The 26,648-nt window shown below is 34.2% G+C and overlaps 1 protein-coding gene and 1 long non-coding RNA gene across 24 annotated transcripts in view; one reads left to right on the forward strand and one right to left on the reverse strand.

Moving 5' to 3' along the window:
* The window catches only part of LOC147831572 (uncharacterized), a 112,797-nt gene that overhangs the window by 4,448 nt on the left and 81,701 nt on the right, over positions 1 to 26,648 (reverse strand). For 6 of the 22 annotated variants that reach the window (XR_015521971.1, XR_015521964.1, XR_015521963.1 and 3 more), the window contains 6 exons: positions 26,112 to 26,251; positions 21,788 to 21,896; positions 13,173 to 13,314; positions 12,556 to 12,678; positions 11,835 to 11,916; positions 4,658 to 4,738 (listed from right to left, as the gene is read on the reverse strand). This is a non-coding gene — a long non-coding RNA (uncharacterized LOC147831572). Of the gene's footprint in view, positions 1 to 27; positions 2,513 to 3,053; positions 3,115 to 3,584; positions 3,971 to 4,657; positions 4,739 to 11,834; positions 11,917 to 12,555; positions 12,679 to 12,905; positions 12,949 to 13,172; positions 13,315 to 15,147; positions 15,412 to 21,787; positions 21,897 to 26,111; positions 26,252 to 26,648 lie in introns of those variants that run through there. The other 16 variants (XR_015521980.1, XR_015521969.1, XR_015521966.1 and 13 more) reach the window with 10 other exon arrangements.
* On the forward strand, positions 5,255 to 26,547 carry gna15.1 (guanine nucleotide binding protein (G protein), alpha 15 (Gq class), tandem duplicate 1). 2 transcript variants are annotated; one of them, NM_001003626.3, is made up of 8 exons: positions 5,255 to 5,581; positions 6,300 to 6,452; positions 8,873 to 9,057; positions 10,539 to 10,693; positions 12,086 to 12,214; positions 13,206 to 13,335; positions 15,313 to 15,466; positions 18,093 to 19,668. In NM_001003626.3, exons 2-8 carry the CDS (start codon positions 6,305 to 6,307, stop codon positions 18,293 to 18,295), a joined length of 1,104 nt encoding a protein of 367 aa, NP_001003626.3. In that variant the 5' UTR covers positions 5,255 to 5,581; positions 6,300 to 6,304; the 3' UTR covers positions 18,296 to 19,668. The 2 variants fall into 2 exon arrangements, with proteins under 2 accessions (NP_001003626.3, XP_087158761.1); XM_087302635.1 differs by lacking the exon at positions 18,093 to 19,668 and adding an exon at positions 26,003 to 26,547 and having other exon boundaries at positions 5,261 to 5,581.

The following is a 26,648-nucleotide window of genomic DNA, read 5'->3' on the forward strand; positions in this document are numbered from 1 at the left end:
AGCTGATCTGTAAACAGTGTCTTTATTACTAAGAAGGGCTTTATTCAGTCAGTATCGATACATGACTGGACCGAGTTATAGATTGCATAAGTAGGGCAACATTCAATGGATAGCTTTAATGGAAATGAAGTGAACGCAGCTGTTTTAATATCAATTTCAATATGCTTTTAAGAACTAAATTCTCGAGTTAAATTAAATGTGAAATAAAGCGAAAGCATTTCTCTTTTGAACAGCTTTTACAATTATTTCACATTTGAGATCGGCTCTTTTGATGCTGCTTTCAGTTTTCATAGAAAGATTAAAAATACCGGAAAAAATATAGATAAATACTTAAAAGGGATGATAGCGAGATAGACTGGTAAAACACAGGAAAATCTGTGCAAAATGGGAGGGTTAACAGTATGCTTCCTTTGGCTTCCAAATATACTTCCAAGAGACATGGCAGACTTGGTTCCAGAGAGTTACATGATCCATTTCTGCAATTCTACATTTACCATCTTGTCCTCGTCACATGAACTACCAGCATTAGTTAAGTCATTTCACTCATGTCTCATGAGTCATGACATCATAGGATAATAAAGTGTCGATCAGAAACACACTTCAGAAGTAGCTTCTGAGGTAGCACAATCGCCTCACAGCATGATGGTCGCTGGCTCGAGCCCCAGCTAGGTCAGTTGGCATTTTTGTATGGAGTTTGCATGTTCTTCCTGGGTTTCCTCCGGGTTTCCCCCACAAGTCCAAAGACATGGTATAGGTGTATTGGGTAGGCTAAATTGTCCATGGTGGTATGTGTGTGAATGAGTGTGTATGGATGTTTCCCATTGATGGGTTGCAGCTGGAAGGGCATCTGCTGTGAGAAATATATGCTGGATAAGTTGGCGGTTCATTCCACTATGGCGACCCCAGATTAATAAAGGGACTAAACCAAAAAGAAAATGGATGAATGAATAATGAGCCATTTTTATATAGTAAAACTCAAAACAAAAACTAAAACAACCAATTTTTTCCCAAACTCAAAGATGGAAAATGTGTCCAATTCTACATTTACCATCTTGTCCAGCATTAGTTGAGTCATTTCACTCATGTCTCGTGACATCATGGGATAATAAAGTGTCAATTGGAAACACACTTCAGAAGTAGCAGGTCATTCTGGGTACTTTGCATAAAATGTTTTATAAATACAGTAATTCTAAACATAATAATCCCCACAGTCTGCTTTTAGTTTACTAAATAGTAAGAAAGTATGCTTATTCAGAGGCAGAATCTTTAAACCAGAATATATGAATAAACCAGAATATGGCAGTAATCAGTTTTCTCATTCCAAAAAGGGAAATCGGACTTCTGATGTGCACATACACTACCTGATTGATCCCAGTTGTAAGAGCAAAAAATAGAACCCGCATGGACTCAAGATTTGTATAGAAATCAGTCAAGTTTGGTGAAGGAAAAATCATGGTTTAGGGTTACAATAAGTATGGGGAAGTGCGAAAGATCTGCAGAGTGGTTGGCAACATCAACAGCCTGAGGTATCAAGACATTCGTGCTGCACATTAGACTACAAACAACAGGAGAGGGCAAATTCTTCAGCAGGATATCGCTTCTTATCATACTTCAGCCTCCACATTAAAGTTCCTGAAAGCAAAGAAGGTCAAGGTGCTCCAGGCCAGCCAAGTCATCAGACATGCATGTCTGGGGTAAGATGGAGGAGGCATTGAAGATGAATCCAAAGAATCTTGATGAACTCTGGGAGTCCTGCAAGAACGCTTTCTTTGCCATTCCAGATGTATGAGATGTATAGATGCAGTCGTCCAAGCTCATAGGAGTCATAAACAATGTTAATTCTTTTTACACTGCACCATGACTTTATACTCTATACATTATTCCTGTTAGGTGACAAGACTTTGAACTAAGCAATGCCAGACCTTACTTTCTTAATTAAATAGTTAAAAATCTAGGCATGATCATATTTTATTTGGGTAAAATAAGCGTAATCTAGAGGTCTTTACCTTTTATATTAGCACATTGATACCAAATGATCAACTAGAAGTCAAGTTATTTATTGTTGTCAAATTAGAGTATTCTCTACATGCTCATCTTGCCAGAATATGGCATTTCTTCAAAAATTATATCACTCAAGGTCCAAATTTGCTCACCTGTTTTCATCTACTCATTTAGTTCAGTGCTAGTGAATTGCTTAAGCTAGTATAATGGTTTTTATAGAATCAGCCGAGTAAATAAATAAAAAATGCAGTCAACTGTCACCATCTACTGGCATATAACAGTTTTTCAGCAATATGTAAACATGCAGACAAGAAAGTCACAGTGCTGTGTTAAAACAGATTATAGCAGCAGTTAACACTGGACCAGTCAAAAATATTAAATTAAATACAATGTCAAGGATTTCCAGGAACACTAAGCATACACATAATCTAGCTGCTTTACAGGCCAATAATACAAGAACACAGTGTCTTGTTGTAACCAAAAAGCCACAGCATCCCATGACCACTTAAACCTATAACACAAGAAACAGAGGATACATGCATTTTCCAACCGACAATAGGTCATTGAACAAAAGAAGGGGAAAAAGTACATATTCTGGTAAATAGAAGCACATGCTTCAATTTGATATCGTTTATGGCAGTTCAAAAAATCCAAAACATTGGAATCGTTTTAGTATCAAAGCTAAATCATTCTTGAAGGTCTGAATCTGCATATTTATTGCATTGCAGGTAGATTGTGTGTGCCAAAAAAACAATCAGTTTTGCATTTGAAGGGAACAGATATTCTATTGCACTGCAGCCGTCACAACAGATGATGCAAATAATATTCACACATAAAAACCTAGGTTTAAAAAACATATCCTCCTCATCCTTGTAATGAAATTATTACTATATTATTATATTATATTATATTATATTATATTATATTATATTATATTATATTATATTATATTATATTATATTATATTATAATGAAACTGAAAGTATTAACATATTGACATTAGCAGGACACCCAGCAGCCTAATACACGCTGTTTGTTTTAATTGTACTTGCCTGAATGCAAAAGCCCTCATCATTCAAGTACTTTCCAGGTCACCTTTTCCACCCAAACCAGCTGTGAACCAAACAAAGCTGAAAGTAGGTCTGAAGGTGGAGCTGTTCTTTTTTTCTAAGTCTTTAACATCATACACAACGAAAAAAGCAAGTAACATTTCCTTAGTATACCGGCCTATGATTTACTCTCCAAACATGAAAGTCATTATACAGTACATGCTTAAATGTATACATAAACAAATGGAATGCTTTCATTTAAACAGTATATTTGCATGACTAAAAGCTTCTACAAGTTTTGCCTGTTCATTTACATGATAACAGCATTTTGGGGGCCTGAAATCTTTAGCATCATTTCTTGATGAAAATGCTGATTAGTATATATATATATATATATATATATATATATATATATATATATATATATATATATATATATATATATATATATATATGTCTGTGAATATCAATCATATTATACCATAATTCTTGAGATTCTAAACAACAATGGCAGACAGGACATATATACTCTACCTGACACTACCTGTCTTGTTGTCGATCCTAGTTGTAAGAGCAACAAATAATATCTTTTAGATGATCATTTGGAAAAGTGGCAGAAGGTAGAATTTTCTGATCAATCATCTGTTGAACTGCATCCCAATCATCACAAATACTGCAGAGGACTTATTGGAACCCGCATAGACCCAAGATTCTCAGAGAAATCAGTCAAGTTTGGTGAATGAAAAATCATGGTTTGGGGTTATATTCAGTATGGGGGAGTGCGAGAGATCAGCAGAGTGGATGGCAACATCAACAGCCTGAGGTATTTGTGCTGCCCATTACATTAAAAACCACAGGAGAGGGCAAAGTCTTGAGCAGACAGCTCTCCTTCTCATACTTAAGCCTCCACATCAAAGTTCCTGAAAGCAAAGAAGGTCAAGGTGCATCAGGATTGGCCAGCCCAGTCACCAGATATGAACATTATTGAGCATTTCTGAGGTAAGATGAAGGAGGAGGCATTGAACATGAATCCAAAGATTCTTGATGAACTCTGTGAGTTCTGCAAGAACACTTTTCTTTGCCATTCCAGATTACATTATTTGAGTTATTTGAGTCATTGTAGAGATGTATGGATGCAGTCGTCCAAGCTCAAGGGAGTCACAATATTAATACTTTTTCCACTGCACCATGACTTTATACTCTATACATTATTTCAGGTAAGTGACAAGACTTTTGTCTAAGCAAAGTCAGTTTTTACCGTCCTAATTAAACAATTAAAGTTAAGGCATGATCATATTTCATTTTGGTAAAATAAGCATAATCTAGAGGCCTTTGCCATTCATATGAGCCACTTCTGATACCAAATGATCAACTAGAAGTCAAGTTATTATTTGCTGTCAACTTAGATAGGTGATAAAACTTATGTCAGACACATATAAATAACTTAAGATCCAAAAATCTGTGCACACAAATTAAGTATGGACTATTTATATATATATAATTTTATTTTTATTTTTTTGCTGGAAACTGGATTAGTCTGGGATAACTAAACTAGAACAGTATTTGGCAATTGGGTTAGTGTCTTTTTGAGTGTGACTTTGACTTACCTGGTTTCTATGGCAATATGTGGACTATAGGCAATCTCAATATCTCACAAGACCGTGAAAGGCTTGATAAACCGGTTCTGCCTGTAGAGACAAAAGAAAGACTTTCAGTAGAGCCCAAGAGAGAGGAGTGTCAAATACCTGCACGGCCATTGAAGAACTTTACACCCCTTGTGACTTGTGAAACAAGTTTTGTAGTTTTCTGCCTTCAGACAGAAATTATATATTTTATATACTACAAATGCTTTAATTTTTTGTAAACCCATGGCTTATTTTCGTAAAGCCAGTGTAATAATGTTTTTACCAAGTACTGCCTATTAGTTTATTTATTATATTCAGTTTTAATGTTTACATAACTTCAGCGCTTACTCTGCTGTTAATCTAATGCCTGTCTCAAAACACAGCAAGCTCTCTGCCTAGGAGATGATAGTGATACATGAAAATGCTGACTGGTACACGCCTAGGGAGGCATTCAGATGGGGCAACATCTCGATACTAGTTTTGCTTTAAATACGCATGCGTCGCATTTAGTCAAACTAAAAACTTTCAGAAACACGCCTCGAGACCCCCGCGCGCTAATATAATCTGTCAGCAACATTCAGACAAGAGAGCGCGTGCGGTGCGCGCGCATCCTGATTCCCCAAACCGCTGTCTTTAGTAGGCAGGTGACCAGGTGTTGAGACAGCCCATAATCTGCTGACGGACAGTCTGCGCTGAAGGAGAACTTTCCTGGATTGTAGGTAGAGCTGACTGAAGCCAAAGGGGAAATGAAGTAACGTTTACAGAAGAGTTTGGATGTACAAGGGGAAACTTTTGAGAAAACTTCAACAGGATTACGTTAGTCCAAACCCAGTTCGATTTAGGGAATAATGGATTGTGTTTCGTAAAGGCATTACTGACTCTGTACAGGTGTGTCGACGAATGCAGGTAAGAGATTCGCGCTTCTCTATTTGACTTTTCTCATTTTTAATGATTGTAGCAAAAATAAATCGCGCACCTGGAACAAGTATTAGGTTTCCTCTTTTCTTCTTAGGGGAAGTCCGAGATTGGGAAATGTGTCAATAGAGCTTTTACATCAATATCAAAATTAAACTCTTTTGCTTTTTACACAGATAATATCTTATTGTAGACATGCGTGTAATTCACAGGTATACATACTTTCAAATGGAATTTCATACAATTTTTAAGTATACTGATAATAGAAGTTCGGCTCATTTTTGCGAATCGGTTCTTTTGAACAATGTACGATTCTGTGAATCTTTTATCACAACGCACCTGTCTATGGATGGCATATTACAAACTTTCACAGTTGACATCGTTGCAACATAAATCTATCCTTAAAACAAAGCATATTTGTAAATCCGTGCAATTTGCTACAAATATACTAACGTATATAGCTACAAGTCTTCACTGAAGAACACGAGTTGAACTCGAGAGCGGATTGTGAACCGGTTCGATCGGTTCATCGAAACAGTTTCAATTCAAAACAACTTCGCTACGCGTTTTAAATTACACGTTTTGGTTATTATTTTGTAGTTGTTAATAGTTATTATGTACTTATTAAGTGCTTAGTTTTCTAAACCGAACATTACAGTACATGTCAGATGTTTCTATCAAGTTTAAATGTTCCTTTTCTCTCTATTAGGGGAGATGGGCTGCTGGAGATGGTGCTACACGACGTGCATCTGTTGCTTGTCTGAAGAGGATAAAAACGCCATCGTCATTCACAATGAAATCAAAAGAATCCTTGCAGAGCAGAAGAAGCGGGAGAGAAGGGAAATCAAAGTGCTTTTATTGGGTGAGATTCTTCAGCTATTTATGAGTTCGTATATTTAAAAATTATTAAATTATAATAGCCTTAAGTGGATCTCCGAGTCATCTTAAATGTTAAGAGTAAGAGAGTAAACAATTATTATTGAAAATACTTGTTTATGCAGGCTTTGATTGGCAGTGACATTTTGAATAAGTTGACAAATCACAGACACAAATTTAATACATTCTTCAACAGACATTTTATAAACTGATAAAGCATGTTAAATGTACTGTAGGTGTCCGCTGACATGTTTCATGTTTTCTTTTATAAAATAATAAACACACAAAAGAGGACAATTCTCATGTCATATTAATGTAAACATGAAACTGCATATTTGATCCTACTGTTATTTACTGAAAATATTTCAGGAAACGTCATAATACTGAACTTCAGCATACTTTAAAAGACAAAGGCTTAGTCAAATGGGTAAAACTTAGTGGTTTGAATATTTGAAAAAGTAAAATATTACACACTGTATCAGTATTTTGGTGCTGCACTGTGATCCTCAAAATAATTAAATTTGCTATCAGGTGATTCTCATTCTAAATATGCATGATGAGATTTCAGAACTTGATCAGAAAAAAACATCATCATGATATATTTTAAAGTATTAAATGATTTTTTTGTTCTAAACAAAAGTAAAATAAAATAAATTAAATCATGAATTCATATTTTTGACTGCTTTTTGTTGAGGAAAATGAACATATCACAGTGACAGCACACTCTTGTGAAAATTAAAAGTAGCTTTTAAATGTACTGTAAAGAAAATCACTGCTTGACATGTCACATCCCCTTGCCATTGTATAGTTTGTTTATAATTTGAATGTGTATTTTTTAAAGGTGGGCATGGATTAATTTTTAAAATCTAGATGAATCTAACTATAATTTTGGAATTAATCTAGATTAAAATGGCTCATTTGAATTCTGTCGAAGGCATTCAGAATATGTGTGCTACCCAAATAATCACTAAAAGTAAGTTTTTGAGAGCGGGTTTTTCAAGTCAGGGAGCACATTAGACGAGGGGTTCATCTCCTGTTTCCAAAATGCATCACAAACTGCTTGAGAAACTGTTCTACTATGATAATTGGTGATGGAAATAAATGATGTCCAATAAGATGCACTGTGTTTACTAACTGTTTATTCACTTAAGCATAAATTTTGAAATGTAGGCCTACATAAGTTCGAAACAGCGATTTTTGATTACCTTAATGCGACTAAAGTCATAACTGAACTAAACTGAAATGGAATTAAGACATGTGGAGTATGCATGTATTAGTGGCATTATTGAAGTAAACACCGCAATCAAACTATTACCGTCATGTACGACTTTTCGACATATTTTCCGACAAGAACCACACATGGTGCTTGTGGAATGTTGATTAATGTACACTGTCCTTTGTTGTGAAATAAATAAACAAAGAAAAACATTCTGTCCACCTACACGAAGATAGTTGACAAGTTAGTACGACTAATCTCTTCAACAACTTTTAAATGTGTCACGTGAGATCACAAAGGACACGTTCTTGAAAAAAAATCAAGATCAGAGCATGCTTGACATTTTTTTTTTTTTGGTAATGGAGTGGGCGCAAAGGTGCATTTCGCAATGCAGAAGAATTCGAATTGTGTTGTCAACGCTCACACTGATATGATGTGCGATTGTTTGCCTGTCAAATATTTGTGGTTTGAGAGCAGCAGCTGTGAGTCAGCGATAACTAGCTAATACTCGCTCAAATCAATTAAACGAAGACAATAGATTTTGGAGCAGAGACTGGTGGAGAAAATGATGTTAATCTCAGTTTAAACATGTCTGACCGCATACTTTCTGACTCTGCAAAGCGTCTCGCTTTCGTGATTTCTTTGTTAACAGGACAGATAACATTCCTGTGTACATGAGAACAGTCTTGCAGGCCACCACCTGCAGCTTGCATTCCTTACTCTTCTCCATTTTTGTCATTCATGACCCGGTTGAAGAACAAGTGCTTCTGTATACATGATATGATATTAATTATTTACATGTATTTGATTTATTGATGGTGGCTCAGTGGTTAGCACTGTCGCCTCACAACAAGAAGGTCTCTGGTTTGAGTCTCGGCTGGGCCAGTTGACATTTCTGTGTGCATGTTCCCCCCGTGTTCGTGTGGGTTTCTTCCTGGTGGAGAGGTTTCCCCCACAGTCCAAAGACATTCGCTATAGATAAATTGAATGAACTAAACTGGCCGTAGTGTATGAGTGTGCGTGTGAATGTAGAGTGTATGAGTGTTTCCCAGTACTGGGCTGCGTCTGGAAGGGCTTCCTCTGCTTTAAACATATGCTAGAATGGTTGGTGGTTGACTCCGCTGTGGCCACCTCTGATAAATCAGACTAAGCTGAAGAAAAATTAATGATTTATTGACTTTTAATTTCAGGCACTGGAGAAAGCGGGAAGACCACTTTTATCAAGCAGATGAGGATCATTCATGGAAAGGGATTTTCGGAAGAAGACAGACGTGGATACATTAAAAATGTTTATCAGAATATTTTCACAGCAATGAGGGCAATGACGGGGGCGATGGAAAGCTTGAGAATTCCCTACGCAAACCCACAGAATGAGGTAAGTGAGTGAAGAAAGGGATGATACTTTTTTTTTTAAAGCATCACAGTTTTAAAATTGAAATGAAGTGCACAAAGTCCCTTTAAAATCCGCTGAGAACACAGTTTACACAAGCAACTGGTACTGGCTTTACATGGCACGTTCATAGGCATGCTGAAAGATTATGGAGTCATTCTCTCAAAATAAATAGTTTTATTATTTTAGTTTGTCAAAAACTGTGATATACTGCGTATAAATTATTTTAAAAATAATATGCATTAAATATACATTAAATTCTATATATGTAAGTTCAAAAAGTAAGTACATACATATATACTGTTGGAGTCGGAATTATTAGCCCCCCTGAATAATTAGCCCCCTTGTTTAATTTTTTCCCCAATTTCTGTTTATTTGACAGAAGATTTTTTCAACACATTTCTAAACATAATAGTTTTAATAACTCCTCTCTAATAACTGATTTATTTTATCTTTGCCATGATGACAGTAAATAATATTTTACTTTATATTTTTCAAGACACTTCTATACAGCTTAACGTGACATTTAAAGATTTAATAAGGTTAATTAGGTTAACTAGGCAGGTTAGGGTAATTAGGCAAGTTATTGTATAACAATGATTTGTTCTGTAGACTATCAACAACAAAAAAATAGCTTAAAGGGGCTAATAATTTTGTCCCTAAAATGGTTTTAAAAAATTAAAAATTGCTTTTATTCTAGCCAAAATAAAACAAAGAAGACTTTCTCTAGAAGAAAAAATATTATCTGACATACTGTGAAAATTTCCCTGCTCTGTTAAACATCATTTAGGATATATATATATATATATATATATATATATATATATATATATATATATATATATATATATATATATATATATATATATATATATATATATATATATATTTTTTTTTTTTTTTATTAAAATGGGGGCTAATAATTCTGACTTCAACTGTATATATATATGTGTGTGTGTGTGTGTGTGTGTGTGTGTGTGTGTGTGTGTGTGTGTGTGTGTGTGTGTGTGTGTGAGTGATTTTTGTCATGTGCATGTCTATTTATGATATCAAATAAAAAAACTATAATCATAGTATAAACACACATATATACACACACACTCAAAAATATATTATATACAAACACACATACATATATAAAGTTATATAAACACTTTACAACATAGTATATATAACTATAAAAATCCATAAACATAAGATAAATATTAAGATATGTTCAAATTGAATTATACCAAATATATATATTTTTATATCATATAATTTAAATTGATAATTTGTTAAGTGATATAAACTGTATATTATGTCTATATATAGAGAATAAAATAAATTAATTGCATAAATATAAAAATATTAATATTTGCATAAATAGTACCACATATAGAACTCTGTACTTTATATATTCTGCTACACAAAAAAAATAAAAAGATCTACACAATATCCCCAAATGTTTCCATTCATTTCTTCAGGCATATGGACGGCAGTTTAAAGACGTGGAAATCCGTCAGGTGACGCAGCTGGACAGAATGTATGTGGAGGCAATTCGGCGGCTTTGGGCCGATCCAGGAATCAAGGCTTGTTACTGTCGCCGTAGAGAGTACCAGCTTCTGGACTCCACAGAATAGTAAGTGCCTCAATCTCCCTTTGACTACACAATAACATGTTTATTAAATTAAAACATACTGAATAGTAAACCCCTGGACATGGAATATTGATTTCAGCATGAACCAAATTGATCAAACGACACGCAAAAGAACAAGAACTAATTATTTATTAGAATTTAAGATATTAATTACTGATTGTTCTTTAGCATTTGAGCCTTTTTAATGTTAAGGGTTTTGTCTTATGTTTAGTTGTTATGTATGTGCGGTTTGACGTTATTTTAATTAGTATTGATTGTGTTCAGCACTTTAAGCAACGTTGGGTTGTAAAAGATGTGCTATAAAAACAAACTTACTAAACTAACTGATATATTAAATCTTTAAGTAAATATAACTTAAATCTAATAATTTTAAACTTAGTTAATTTTTTGTGCAATATAAATAGTTTTTCCATTTTTTAAAATTTATTTAATTTTCATTATTTTATTTTGTTAATTAGAATTTTACATTTACAAATTTTATATAAATATAAATACATTTCTGATATTATATTTTGCCATTCATTTATATTTGTTTATCTTACTACATTTTATTAGAATTTGTTATATACTTAAATAAACAATATTATTTTATATATATTATATTATATTTTAAACATTAAATTGATAATTAGGTAAACAATAAATATAATATTACTATATATACTATATATATAATAAATATAGTATTACAATATTTTTATCATTTAACTTTTTGTTTAATGTAAGTAAAAAAAACTTTAGTGTATAAAATGAATATAAAATTACATAGAGATGTTAATGTTGTAAAAAAGCTGAAATGTTTTGTGCAGATCCAAAAGGCACCATTGGAGGGCAATGCAGCTATATCGATAAACAAGCCAGTATTGCAGTAAACCACTCAGTTGCATTAAACACTACATAAAAACAGCTTTCTTTATATTCTCTTTCAATGACACATGTGGCACTGTTTTTTGTCTTCAGCTGTGTCTTATTTCCATCTTATTTTCAGCTCTCAAAACACTACAAAGCAGAAATTATATATTTTTCTTCTAATGCTGCTAACACCCCTGACGACTATTAAATTAAGCTTATTGTTGAGCAAATTTCCTGTAAAGCTCATCAGAGGGTTGTTGTTAATCGTTACCTAATCACTCCCCAACACAGTTCTGCATGTCCTTCTGGTTTTCTCCTCCTGCTTCCCCGATGGTGTTTTCACTTCTACAAACCTGGCCATGATAAGAAACACAAACAAACCAGGACGTTTAATTAAACTGCCGTCCAAAGCACAAACACCAATAAAGCAGAAGGCAAACATCACAGCACTTTATCACACTCACACAGTTCTGAAATGCATATACTCAAGTATGTTACATTTTCTTCTCTCTCTTTTTTTAGCTATATGACGAATTTGGATCGTATCACGGCTCCAGACTACATCCCTACAGCTCAGGATGTCCTGCGAGTGCGCTTTCCCACCACAGGCATCAACGATTACTCCTTCAGTGTGGAAAAGATCACTCTCAGGTACCCTCATCAATACACTTTTCATAATAAACATTGCATTAAAGTTCATGCAGCTGTTTATGGACAACAAACTGAGACAGAAGAGATTGAAAAGATTTGAAGAGAAAAGTACGGCCATCTGGCCAATCACAACAGACTCCGCTATCTGATCAATTAGATTAGAGAAGGGCCATCTAACCAATCCCATCAGACTGTCCCATCTGAGCAATCACAACAGACTGCGCTATCTGACCTATCAGAGCAGCATAGATTCATCTGACCAGTCACAATAGAGGGTGATATCTGACCTATCAGAGCAGAGCATGGATATCTGGCTAATCATATTAGACTGGCCCACCTACCAATTACAGCAGACTGCGCTATTTGACCAATCAGAGCACAGCAGATCCATCTGACCAAACCATAACACACTGGGCCAGCTGACCAATCAGAGAAGAGTAGAAGGGGGTTGGAGGGACTGGATCCTGGAACGAACCATTTCAAACAATGTTAGAAAAGATCTGTTACTGCAGTGTACTGTATACAATATGAGTAAATAAATTAACCTTGCATGAATGTTTATCTAAAACAGGACACCTCCAAAACAACAATAGCAACATACTCAAAGCATAATTGACTACTTTAAATACTTTATATGTACTTCGTAACTGTGTAATGGGGCATTTTGAATCAATGATTTTCAGTCTTTTACCTTTTAATACACTTTTCCCCAAACAATTTCATGGGTTCTGCCACTTTAAAAAAACACAAAAACATAACTGAAACAGGCTAAAACCACTAGGATCACATTTCAACTACATAACTGTGCTTCCACATTCTTTGTGGGAATTGTGAGGTAAACATGTTTGACTAAAAGGAAGTAGGAACAAATTATAGTGGTTTACAGTTAGCGTTGAATGTTTTTGGTTTTGACAGACGTTGGCGAGTATAAACAAGAGAATTTGATCTTCCATCTTACCACTTCTTTTCATTTGGGTGTTGTTTTCTGAAGGATTGTGGATGTGGGTGGCCAGAAGTCGGAGAGGAGAAAATGGATCCATTGCTTTGAGAATGTGACATCGCTTATATTTTTAGCCTCCCTCAGTGAGTACGATCAGGTGCTGGAGGAGAATAGCAAAGAGGTGAGCAGCTCCATCAGCCTTTTTGTCTCTATCTCTCTCCTTCACTCTCAATCAATGCATTTGATCATTGCATTAGTTTGGCCTCTGACAAATATTTACCACAAATACAAGGCATCTTTCCAGCTCGCTCAATAAAAGCTATTTTTAGAATCATCAGTTTAATTTTAAGATATAAACCAGGAATGAACCACATATTTTACACTATTTCTTTATGTTTGTTAAGTAAAGTTAATACACGGCTGTCTGGAATACTCAGTTCTGATTGGTCAGTCGTGACATTCCAAGGTATGTTAAAAACCGCTACATAACACAAGCTTACTAATGTTAAAAATTTGAAACAATTATGTTGAAATACTAAAATGAAAAAAAAAAAAAGTAATTTTATTATAGTATATATATATATATATATATATATATATATATATATATATATATATATATATATATATATATATATATATATATATATATATATATATATATATAATACATTAAATATTATAGTAATATTATAGTAATCAGTAATTATCTAAAAAACAATGATAAAGTTAGATATTCTGCTGTTATATGGCGGAACGTCTGTTTTTGTTTTTGTTTTTTGTTTTGTTTTTTGTTTTTAACCCACCCAATGCCAGTTTAGCCAATTATATTTTAGCAGTCTGGGTTGCCTCGTTGGAAAGCAGCGTATTTCATTCATTCAGTCATGAAGGCTCTCAAAGCATGCGTCCATTAACAAAATGTGATCTCTGGTGGACAGTAGCAGCCTCTGAAATAAGAGGCAGATTCATAGTTCCACATGAGGTGGTTTATTAATTAGCAAATAATATAAATATTACGAACATCAACATTAGGTGAGCAGTGATTCGCAATTTGGCTGTTTGCATCAGACGAAACACAACAGAATAGCACAGTATAGTTCACTCACTGCACTCCAACGAAATGGTAAGGTTTATAATCTAAGTAATACATATTAAACCTCTTAAACATTATTACATGTACATGCTGAATCACTGATATGTGTTGGTTTACACTGAGCCATAGCTCTTAAGTTCAATTTAAAATGGTTTATTTTATTTTTAAGATCTGAGGTGAACTATCTGCTGCTGCTTTCAGTAGTATGGCAATAAATGTCATGTAAAATGGCATTCAAACTCACATTGTTAGCATTTAGCACTGAATAAATACAGCATATGAGGTGCACCAGAGTTAAACATTTATCCTGTTTTTCAGCTGCAAGAAATAGAAGCTGTTTTTAAAATATACATTTTAGGTGTTGTAAAATGAAAAAATATCCATTTTAATATGGAAAATATTTTTTCTATCGTGCGCCGTTGCTTTTATTTAGAACATGGTATAAATCAGCCTTTAGGCTCGATAGTTTCACACACTTGTGTTGATGTTTTTAATATGGCAATTGGGTGTGTTTTGAATCGGGCATGCAATACCTAGTTCACCCACTGGGTGTCAAACTAACATACTGCACCTTTAAAAAGAAAAGTTCACTTACGAAAATCATCTAGTTTCAACCCAGGTTTTTTACACAATGTCATACATTTAATTCAGTGTAACCAAGAGAAATTGATGTTTAATTAATTTTGTATTGCATTAATGTAACATTTTTGATAAAGTTCCAAAAAATGAAAATGTGCAGAAATTTAATTACCACACCAAGCACCAACATTTCAAACCTACAGTTTAAAGGTTGTTTATCTGTGCAAAAGAATGTCTTGATTTTACTCATGCAAAAAATAACGTCACAACATCTAAGTTGTCCTAAAAATAGGCTTCATTTTATTTATGCACAAATATTACCTTTTATTCCATTGAGGAGAAACATGACTCAACCATTTCTTGACAGATCCACGTTTGTTTGCACCTTCTCTTCACATGTAGCACTGATAAATTACGTAATGTCTCTAGCACCCCATGTCTCTATCTCATTTAATTAACTGACGCTTCCTCTCTCTCCGGCTCTAGAATCGAATGAAAGAGAGCCTGTCGCTCTTCTACACCACCATCCACTCGCCGTGGTTCGCCAGTGCCTCCATCATTCTCTTCCTAAACAAGATGGACATCCTGGAGGAAAAGATCCAGTCGTCTGATTTAAAAGCCTACTTCCCTGAGTTTCAAGGTACGAAAACAAGACTTAAAATCACAATGACAGCTATGCTCCTCGCCTTTATCAATTTCTTGCTTTGTTTGTTAAAAAATGGCCTCGTTTTGAGTGCTATAGATCTCTTGTAGACCAAAGACATTGAAAGTAACAACCGAAAAGTCCAACTAAATGATTTCTAAAGAATAACTATGATTAATAATATCACATATTTTTTTTTAAACATTAAATATATTAATCACAATGTTACTGATAAAATAAATGAGTATGTACATTTATTAACATATTATTCTTCTTTTTTTACGTTTTTTGGCTCCCTAAATCATTTTTGCTATTTTAAAACTACCTAGAATGCAGATAAAACTTTTAAATCAATAGTTATTAAATGTATAAATAAATTTAAGGATTTTCTGATTACATAAACAGTTTGTTTGTAAAAGAGCTGTGTGCACACATTCTGCTTAGCATGTCCATTTATATTCTGCAACAGGAATCAAAAATGTCAATATAATATGTCTGTATTTGCATTTTTGAAGTAACTGTCTCTTTTAAACAACATTAACCCAACACAAAAATCAGCTATTAACTTTGGTCTCAATTCGCCCCAAAAGGGTTCAATAAAAAAGGCACAGTATGTTTTAGTATGCAGTATGTTTCACAGTATATTTTCGCCACTAGAGGACACATATTCACAACAAACAAAGATGACTTGACTTGATGACTCATGGGAGTTGTGGTCTTCATTATATCTAAGGAACTGCGGAAATTAAAGGTTATTACACACTGAATCTGAAATTTTCATCCGTGATTTTTGAAACGTAAAAAATTAATTCAACCTCATGTTGTTTGAATCCTACTAACACACTGCTTCTGAAACTTTCGTCTATCATTAAAAAAATTTGGATATGATTTTTTTTTTTTTTTTGGCATCTGAAAAAGCACTTTTTATCAGAGGTGTTTTGACAGTGCAGAGCCACCGTACAACGAACGGCAAAATACAAAATGCTGTCACTTGAGCCTCAGATAACTTTATGACAAACACAGTGCATAATATAAAACAGAATGTGGTGGACAGTTGAGAACCCACGATATATTCTGTGACTGTCACGCCTCTCCGCTGCTGCTGTTTGGGGTGCGTGTGCACGTGTGTGTGCTAGGGTTGCACGGTTTACTGGTACTTAGGTAGCACCGCAATACTATGGCCCAAAAATACTGGTGGTGCTACTGTAGTTTGTAAATGGTAGTATCGTCATTTACGGTTTTACAATATGGAAAAGTCACTAAAATGCTCAAATGTTTGTGCCAGCAAATAATCAACAGACCACTTTATTTTAATTTCATTTTAACTGTCTGCATACGGGTCATAGATTGCTGCAGTCATTATTATTTATTTATTATTATTGCAATAACATAGGAGTCACAGTATATACAAAAAAGCAGAGAAAGTCTGTACAAATAATATGTTTTCAATAATAAGGCAATTAAACTTAAATATTATGACATAAAATATAGTATTTCTGACAATTTGCTTTATTTTGTATATTTGAGTTGTGAATTATTACAGTTTTGCGATACTACTTGGTATCATGATATTTCAGCTGGTATAGTATCGTGGCCTGAATTGATGAAATCGTGACAACCCTAGTGTGTGCTCATACATTTGACACAAAATCAACATAATAGACATAGACATAATCGCGTCATGGTCCGATTCAGTCAGTTGCTTTGATACGTCAATGCGGCCATCATCTATTATAATGTCTAAAGCTACTGCCAGTCTCTGTTCAGGATTTGTTTACGTACGTAAACATTTGAACTATCATAAGAAATGTATCAAAATTCCACTGATTTCTTAAAATAAACTTTGCATTTGGGGATAATCCAGCGCAACTCTTTGATAAGGAGGAGAACTCTCCTTCCTCTCTATGCAGGTTAGTATTGGGTGAGCATATTTCTCTTCCTATTTCTATTATGGAGAGGAGAATAATGTATCACTGCTTAAATTGACTCAGAAACATTTAGCATTTTTTTTCGAAATGGTTTAATTAATACGCATCGGACTCAGTGTCCACAAGGTTTGTTTAAGTGGCGAATTTTTGCATATGAATACGAAAAAAAACAGGTATGATAATTTCGGACTTTAGTGTGCAAAGACCTTAAATTCATTAATGAGCTAAAGTATTCAGAATGTATTATCATGCTAGTAAGAAGCAGAGGAAAGCTGCGGGAATTAGTAAAGTTGACGTGGCAATAAAGCAGCGAAGCTTTTATTATGACACTCAACAGCTTCCAAAAGAAGCAGCGCTGTTTTATCATAATTAATAGATCTTAATGTTCTGTAATAATGCCAGAGTTATAAAATTGCTTAAAACTCTGGATTTAAATATTCTTCAAAACATTTGTTATAAGTGCATAAGTCAGCAAAATTTATAACACTGTTCTAGTGGGCTTTTGGATATTTTACTTTAAAAAACAATCTGTACATATTGTGCCTTAAATTTTCTAGCAGAAGCTCTTAACAAAAGAATTTGATTGGTCAGACTCTCCCTCTGTCCCCGCCTCTTTTAATTTGCATGTGCTCCTCCCAGTTCTCTTGCAAGCTTGCACTAACCCCTCCCCTCCTCTGTGGTGCCGCCCCACGCAGGCAGACGACGGGACGTGCAGGACGCCAAGAGCTACATCTCCCATTTGTATGAACAGAAAGCCAAATGTACCGAGACAAAGACGTCCAAACAGATCTACCCTCACTTCACCTGCGCCACGGACACCAATAACATCCGGAAGGTTTTCGGTGACGTGAAAGACACTGTCCTCATCACGTCTCTGAGGGAATATGGAGTGCTCTGAGTGGCCCACTTCTTTTCAGGACGTGCCTTGCTTTTTTGCTGCAGGCTTGATTAAACTGAGCTTGGATGTTATTTTGCCACTTCTATGCAACCTTCCGTTTCTTTGTCTTTCACCACTTTTGATTTTTGTCTACTTCCGACAATCACAATCCATTAATATTGGCACTCTTTTTTTGTTTAAGGGTGACAAAACACAGATGCTCACAATGGCGATTGATTGGGTCAGATTGGGTACGGCAATAACTCAATGCTAAAGATTTAATCAGGCTTTTTTTCAGAGATTTTTTTATTGTTGTTTAACCTTTTGCTCCTTTTGTATGAGAGTAGAGGGTTTTTTTTTCTTGTACATGAGCTTGGATTTGAGTTTTTGGAGAGTTTCTGACACGTATGCTGGGTTCACACCAAATGTGGAAGTATTCATTTGCATTTAGTCATATAGCAGATGCTTTTGTCCAAAGCGACTTATAAAAGAGGAGGCATTCAACAAGAAGAGGTAATACACACAAGAAGTTATACAAAGTAACTTGCTTGTGCTCAGAGAATTAAGAGCTAGAGTAATCCCGCGCTCACATTAGAGTTTAAGCATGCAAAATTCTGTCGTACGGCGCTACAAAAAGGGGCGGGATTAAACAATATGATTTTAAAAAGCGAGCAATTGGTGCATATTTTAAATTTTTGTCCAGAGAGGTCATGTTTTGATCTTTGATTGGTCTCACACAGCCAAGTAATGCGATTTCACAGATCAGAGTTCACCAAGCTTGAACTTTCTAATGCAGCGAACTGCCAAACTTGTCATCTGAGCTTACGTTTCTGGTCTGCTGTATTCGCATGCGCATAAATAAAAGTCTATGGGGCAAAACGTGCAGTGTGAGCACGGCTTAAGACTGCTAGAGTTTTATTGTTTTTGCGAAGTTGATTCTACAGGTGGTTTGCCAAGCCAACTCATCTGTGTGAAGCACACTTCATAAATGCACAGTATTTGAGTCGGTCAAAATGTCAGTGAGATGAATGAGTGTGTTTTCTACAGGTGGTTTGTTAGGCCCACTCATCTGTGTGAGGCACACTCAGAATTTATAGTATTTTGTGTTGGTGTGTGTTGAGGTGGAGATAAAGAAAAGAGGTCTAGGTTTTATTCACCAGGGGTTAGGTGCTCTCAGAAAAGATGGGTTTTTTAGTTGTCGTTTGACAGATACCATAGATATATGGTCTAGATATCGCAAAGGGACCCTGAGCTTGCGTCAATAGCGCCCCCACATTGGTACAGTGCTCCTAGGAAAAATGCCTTTCAACCGCACTAGTCAAGACAAGTGTTACTACGTGAAGATGCTGGACGTTAGCGCTGTCTACAGGTGTAGTAACGAGCAAACAAAGAAAACGAAACAAAAAAGCAGAACATTTCATAGGTAAGATTGTTTTTTGTTTTTTTTTTTGTTGTTTTTTTTGTATGTTTTGAACTTTTGTGCTAAACAGGTAACGTTAATGATAATAATAGTCTCTTATTGCATTCACCATAAGGCAAAGAAGCACCAACTCGCATTAAATACTCGCTCATGCTAGTTTTGTTGTATAAAATCAGCAAACAATGCAAAAGAAGTATGACAATGAGATGCTGTGGTGCCAGAATCTTGTATTATTGTCAGCTAGTGAAGGTGTCATTCATAACAGAGATTCATACAAACGAATCGCTTCCCTTGTCAGTATGAGAAGTGAAAGCAGGAGGTGTGCAGGGGGGTACACACAAACACAAGCTTTTTGTTAGGAATGCCTTTGCGATCACTTATCCATCAATGTAGAAAAGTGATGTGAAATTATAATTTTCTTAATTAAAAAGAAATTGTATACTGACCTCCAGGAAAACTCCCAATCATAGATATATGTGTTCATGTGTGTATCTCTGGCTTTGGATGGCCACAGTCCTCCACTGCAGCTTGGTCGCGCATTCATTTCAAAGGAGCGCAACCCTGTACTAAAATGGGGGTTATATTGGCGCATTCCTTCCAATAGATAACAACAGGGTAGGCGACATCTAATGTATAAATCTATGAAAGGATACCAATGAATCCGCCGTCCATGTAGTAATGAGAAGATCATTCCACAAAGCGAGGAACATTGAATGAAAAGTTTTGGAAAGTGACTAAAACTTAGGGCCAGACAGAATCTGCGAACATTTTTTGCTATTTCTGCTGAGAATTTTGTAAAAAAATTCTGCAGATTTATACGGAATGATTTTAGGAGTATCATAAGTACAAACTTAATATATGAAATAAAAAAATAATATATATTTTTTACTGTTATTTGATGTTTACAAAGCAAGTCTACAGTAATTTATTTGCTAAACAAAGCAAGTCTCATATTAAATCTCTACTAAAAGACATAAATTACTCACTACAAATATTACTCTACAAACTGTATTGGACATAGATCATACAAACATTTTAATATTACTGATATTATATCATAATAATATTGAAATTAATTTAAATACATATAATAATTGAATAAATATAAATTTACACACGTAAATACATAGACTCAATGATGGGCTAAAAATCTGCAGAAATCCTGCACAGATTCCGAGCAAGTTTACTTATAGCCTCTCTGCGATAGTACCACAAGGCGGTGCTCACTCCCTGGCTCCTGGAATCGATGTATTCGCGTGAATAAGTTACATATAAAGTGAATGCAAATATGTGAATAGAGGCAAATTTGTACCAGGCACCACAAATAACAGACTGCCTGATGAGTTTGACGCTTTCATGTTTTCAAAAAATGTAACTCATGCAAAACATCCAGCGAGTAAAACTAAATCAAATGACACAGGGCTCCACGTTTGGTGTAAACCCACAGTAAGACATAAGTAACTTCTGCAATTGTCCAGCTGTTATTCCTGGAGATTTTCAGTCACTGAAACCATCCTCTTTGGCAAATATAGACACATGTCCTCTTCTAGACTTGCAGTTTGCTGACATTTCTTTGCATTGATGTTGATGGTGGAACTGGCCATTTCCTCCAATTTGTACAACTCGACAACATTTTGCAATAAATCACTGCTGTTTTTGGTCTTTTGGTCGTGATGAATGACTGAGCAAGTTTGGCCTAAGTTTTACCTCATATTTGTAGCCCTGTAATGATTAATTGAGTGTACTAAACAAGTAAAATACCAATGGGAATATACTTCAAAAATATTTTGCTTGTATGAATTCATTGGGGTGGCAATAATATTGGCGCTTATATATTTATAGAGATAATTGTTTTTGAATAAACTGCGCTGTTTGCAATTGTTTGTCCTCAGTGAGAGCAGGGTTCTTAATATTTAGAGCAAAAGATCAAAAGGTTAAACAATTTCTTTCACAGCCGTATTTTGCTAATATTTGCTTAGGGTGCCAATATTAGCAGAGGGTTCTTCTGTTCATTATTTTGCCAGATAAAAACTGCAGTTTCTTATGCTGTGACACACTTCATTCCTATAATCAGATCACTGCCTCTTACTCACTCTGAAACTATGAGGAAGCTGCCGTGTCAGTCCTCGGGAACGACATAATGCAGACAGATCTTCACCTTGTTTTTGGTTTCGAGGGGGTGGTGGGACAATCACAGCATAGCTGCAAGCAAGAAGGACAACAATGAGAGACTTTCCACAAATGTTTGACTTCATTTCTTCAACAAAGCAAAATAGTGGAGAGTTACTTACTGCACCATTTGACTGTTTCTTTTATCAAATGTTACTACAAAATAAATATTTCTTTAGTAATATTATAAATACTGTATTTTCCAGAATATTGTGTGTGCTTTGTAATCTGAAATATGGTGTGACTGGCATTCCAAGGGGCTGTTCACACAGAAAGACCTCTGAGTTCTTCTGATTGGTCCACTGCTTTGGAACTGACATTAATAAATGGTGTTGTCACGCCATCTTAAAAACAAAATATGCAAGACGTGAGCCCAATGGTCAAGTCCATCCATCAAGTGCATGCACGTTTACATAGAAAAACAATGGAAAAGTAGCACACTAGAATGGAAATACATATTCTGTGTGAACAGCCCCCTAAGGTGTCATACAATACAGCAACATTTCTTTTAAAAGATATATGGTTTCCTGAATCTTTGTGGTCAAAATGATTAGATTGCAGCTCATGATATGATTTTCCATCACAATAGTTTTTATTCCCAAAAAAAAAAAAAATTTTTAAATTCCTCCGCTTGCTTATTTTTATTCAAATTTGACCTAACTTTGGGTTATGCTTACAAATGACATTTTAAACTTGAGTTGATAAGGCAAACTGTTCTCAAATAGCATTTAACCCCTTAACTGTCACCAAACAATTTGAGTTCTGACTTGAAAATTACTTTTACATGTGATACACTGTAAAAAATGCAGAAAATTCCTTTGTTGTCCCAACAAAAATTTATTAAGTTACCTAGTTCGCTTTTACAAATATAAGTGGAATGAACATAAAACAATTAAGTTGTATAAAAAAAAAATATTTTTGAGTCAATACAGTTGCTCAAGAAAACGTCCACAAACAACATTTTCTGTCATTCTATGTCATTTTAGATGAGTCTAAAAAATAATACATTTACAAAATATAATTAATACATCCACAACACAAGTCACATTTACAAAATTCAGTTCATAGGTTCAAAAAACAATTCGTAAATACAAAAATCCAATTCATAAATTCAAAACACGATAAATAAATACACAAATGCAGTTTGTAAGATAAAAACACAATTAAAAAAAAAAACACATCCAGTTTGTAAGATCAAAATACAAGGCTTTGAGTGTCAGAAAAGCAAGTGATTAAATCATACCTGTCACCATTAGAATATAAAAATACGGGATACGCCCCAACAACTGTTACAAATATGGACAGGAAATTATCTTCAAATGATAGAATACATAACAAACATTGGAAAATGTAAAATAAAATAAAAAGTTTAGCCTATTAAAATCAATTTCCTGATCACATCTGTGTTATCGTACGCATCAAAGGGTTAAAAGTGTGTTGATTTTTTATTTTAATTATTCAGCAAGTCCTCCGTGTACAACTAGAAGGAAGCCTGCATACCACTTGTGGTACAGTTAAAGTCAGAATTATTCACCCCCTGTTAGTTTTTTTTTTCCCCCCAATTTCTGTTTAACGGAGAGAAGATTTTTACACATTTAGAACACATTTCTAAACTTAATAGTTTTAATAACTCATCTCACATCATTGATTTATTTTATCTTCGCCATGATAGCAGTAAATAATTTTTGACTAGATACTTTTCAAGACACTTTAAAGGCTTTACATTTAAAGGCTTAATTAGGTTAACTAGGCAGGTTAGGGTAATTAGGCGAGTTATTGTATAACGATGGTTTGTTCTGTAGATTATCGAAAAAATATATAGCTTAAAGGGGCTAATAATTTTGACCCTAAAATGGAGTTTAAAAAATTAAAAACTGTTTTCATTCTAGCCGAAATAAAACAAATAAGACTTTCTCCAGAAGAAAAAAGTTATCAAACATACTGTGAAATGGAAATTTCTTGATCTGTTAAACATCATTTGGGGGTATTTAAAAAAGAAAAAAAAATTCAAAGGGGGCTAATAATTCTGACTTCAACTGTACGTGTACCACAGTTTGAGAACCACTGATCTAGAAAATACAGTATTTTGAATACACAAATTTACCACAAAGCAATCTCCTTGGGATTTGGAGATGTGTCTTTTATGCTAATTGTCATAATCTACAATATCTTATTGACTTTAATGTCATACAGGTTTAAATTGTGATAAAATGAAAGAAGTCGTTTGTACTGTACAATATGATGTGCATGCATTTGATCTGTGTACAAAATGTAGTTGTTCTGACAGTTCTGATGGTCTGTTTGTTTAATATAACAAGTATAATAGTAAAGCCACAAAACTGATATCTGCTAAAACTTACTTGTATTAATGTATATGGGTTATTTTATTGTCATCAAAACTAAAAAATAATTAATGAAAAAAATCATTACATTCAAAAGTCTCTGAATGACTAACTTGACATGCAAATCATTTTCTCACCAGCATAAACTACAGGTAAGATATGATGCGGTTTTCAAAAATACAGTACGAAAAATAAATACTTTGGATTTATTATTTTTTTTACTTTCTGTGAAACTTTTGGATGAACTTCTGTATTCATTGTCCTTAAAAAACGTCATGCACAGAAACATAGATGCAGAGTCTGATAGATATAATTAACTCCACTGCGATAAAAAAACTGTTTTAATTACAAAGCAATACCTGATATTTCATTCATTTTGGATAGACGAATGTTTTGGAGGCTGAGTGTAAATATAATTGATCCAACGTGAGGTTAAATTATTATTATTATTATTATTATCAGATTTGAAAGTTAAACTTGACAAATAAATTTAAAACGACAATTTCTTTAGTAAACTCTTTTAGAAAGTGCTAGTCATGTCATAAAAAGTGCATGTAAATGAAGTGCCTTTGTTTTTCTATAGAGTATGGAACAAAATCAATGCCAAAAGTATTGAATTAAAAAGCTTATTGAATAGCACAAACTGAAATAAAATAATACACCGAATAACAAGTTCTTGCATTTTAATGACTTGAATTGCAGGGGTTGTATTTTTAGGTCCTGAAATTTAACATATGTTTATTTAAGCTGTGAATATTTCAATGAAAAGTATTTCAAACACGAAATTTCATACTTGTGATTTCCATAATTCATATTTAATTTCCAGATTTCATTTACAAAATATTCAATACCCTTTAAAAATACGATCAATAATATTCAAAATGCAATTTTCAGTTGGTTTCAGTTCAAATATTCACACAGACGTTGTTCTGCAATCTTCGCCTCCTCAGAGCATTTGTCTCGCATGCCGTTGTTACACCATATTCTGTGACCGTCGAAATCTGTGACCCAGGGAGACGCTCTGAAGAGGCTAAGATTGCTGAACAACGCTGAATCAGAGGAGTGAGGTTAACGCGATCACCAACTGGCTTCCGTTACATAAGGGCAAATATAGATGACCAAAACAACATTTACTAATTTTACTCATACTTCTTTTATTACTTATAATGTCCAAGGCATTGATATTAATATTAAATGCTACTTTTGTGCCTTTGTTAGCTTTTTTTATCACCAATTTACTGGGTTAAAAATCTTAAATTATTTCATCACCACCTGCTGGTGAAAAAGCAGCTGGCGATCTTCAATCTGCAATCTTTTGCTTTTCCTGCAGTTCCCGGATGTAATGTTCAATTTTAACAGTCGAATTTGAACCACTGAATTTATGGAAGCAAATATTTGAACTGAAATAAAATGTACTAAAAAAATTCATTTTGAATATTATACATCATATTTTTAAAGGGTATTGAATATTTTCTAAGTGAAACCTGGAAATTGAATGTCAATTATTGAATTTATAAGTATGAAAACGTGTGTGAAATATTTTTCGTTGAAATATTCACAGCTTAAATAAACAGATATGTTAAATTTCAGGACCTAAAATAACAACCCCTGCAATACAAGTCATTAAAATGCAAGAACTTGTTAATTCAGTGTATTATTTTTTTTCAGTTTGTGCTATTTAACAAGCTTTTTTAATTTAATACTTTTGGCATTGATTTTGTTCTATAACAGAGATATGTCAAACATCTCCCTTTCTTAATCTTAATCTTTTCCATCTCCACCCTATCATAACGCCAGGCAAAAAACGAGACAAAAACGACGCCAAGACGTACATCAGCAGCCTGTACCGTAAAGAAGCTTCAAACCGAGAAAGTGGAATGCACAGAGGATTTTACATGCACTTTACCTGTGCAACAGACACCAACAACATCCGCAAGGTCTTCATGGATGTCAAGGAGACCATTCTGACCAATGAGCTCCAGTCTATAGGGATGCTTTGAGATGTCGAGGGGGTTCATCCTCATTGGAGACCATTTGAACTGCTTTCTGGAAAGACATTTCAGTTGTGAAGGTTAATATCTTACAGATTTCCGTTAATTTCAATACTGATTAGAGCTTTAATGACTGAATCATTGGACACGTTGATAATATTTTGAGCATTATTAGGAGCAAAATGCAACCTTCTGACCATTTTATGAAGATTTTCTGATTTGATTAATATAATAATATAAAGTGTGTGATTATCAACAATTAAGAAAGGAATTTAATTAAATAATAATTCAGTAAATTGGACAAAACTGTCCTCTGAATGAATCTGAATAAACATGGTTTGCTAAATGACAGTGGCTGAAGTATTGCATTTGTTTATTCCATACTTGGAGAGACAAATTACACATGGAAAATATATATATATATATATATATATATATATATATATATATAT

Source organism: Danio rerio, chromosome 22, assembly GCF_052040795.2.
Source record: "Danio rerio strain M-AB ecotype USA chromosome 22, GRCz13ab, whole genome shotgun sequence".
NCBI classification, from domain to species: Eukaryota; Metazoa; Chordata; class Actinopteri; order Cypriniformes; family Danionidae; genus Danio; species Danio rerio.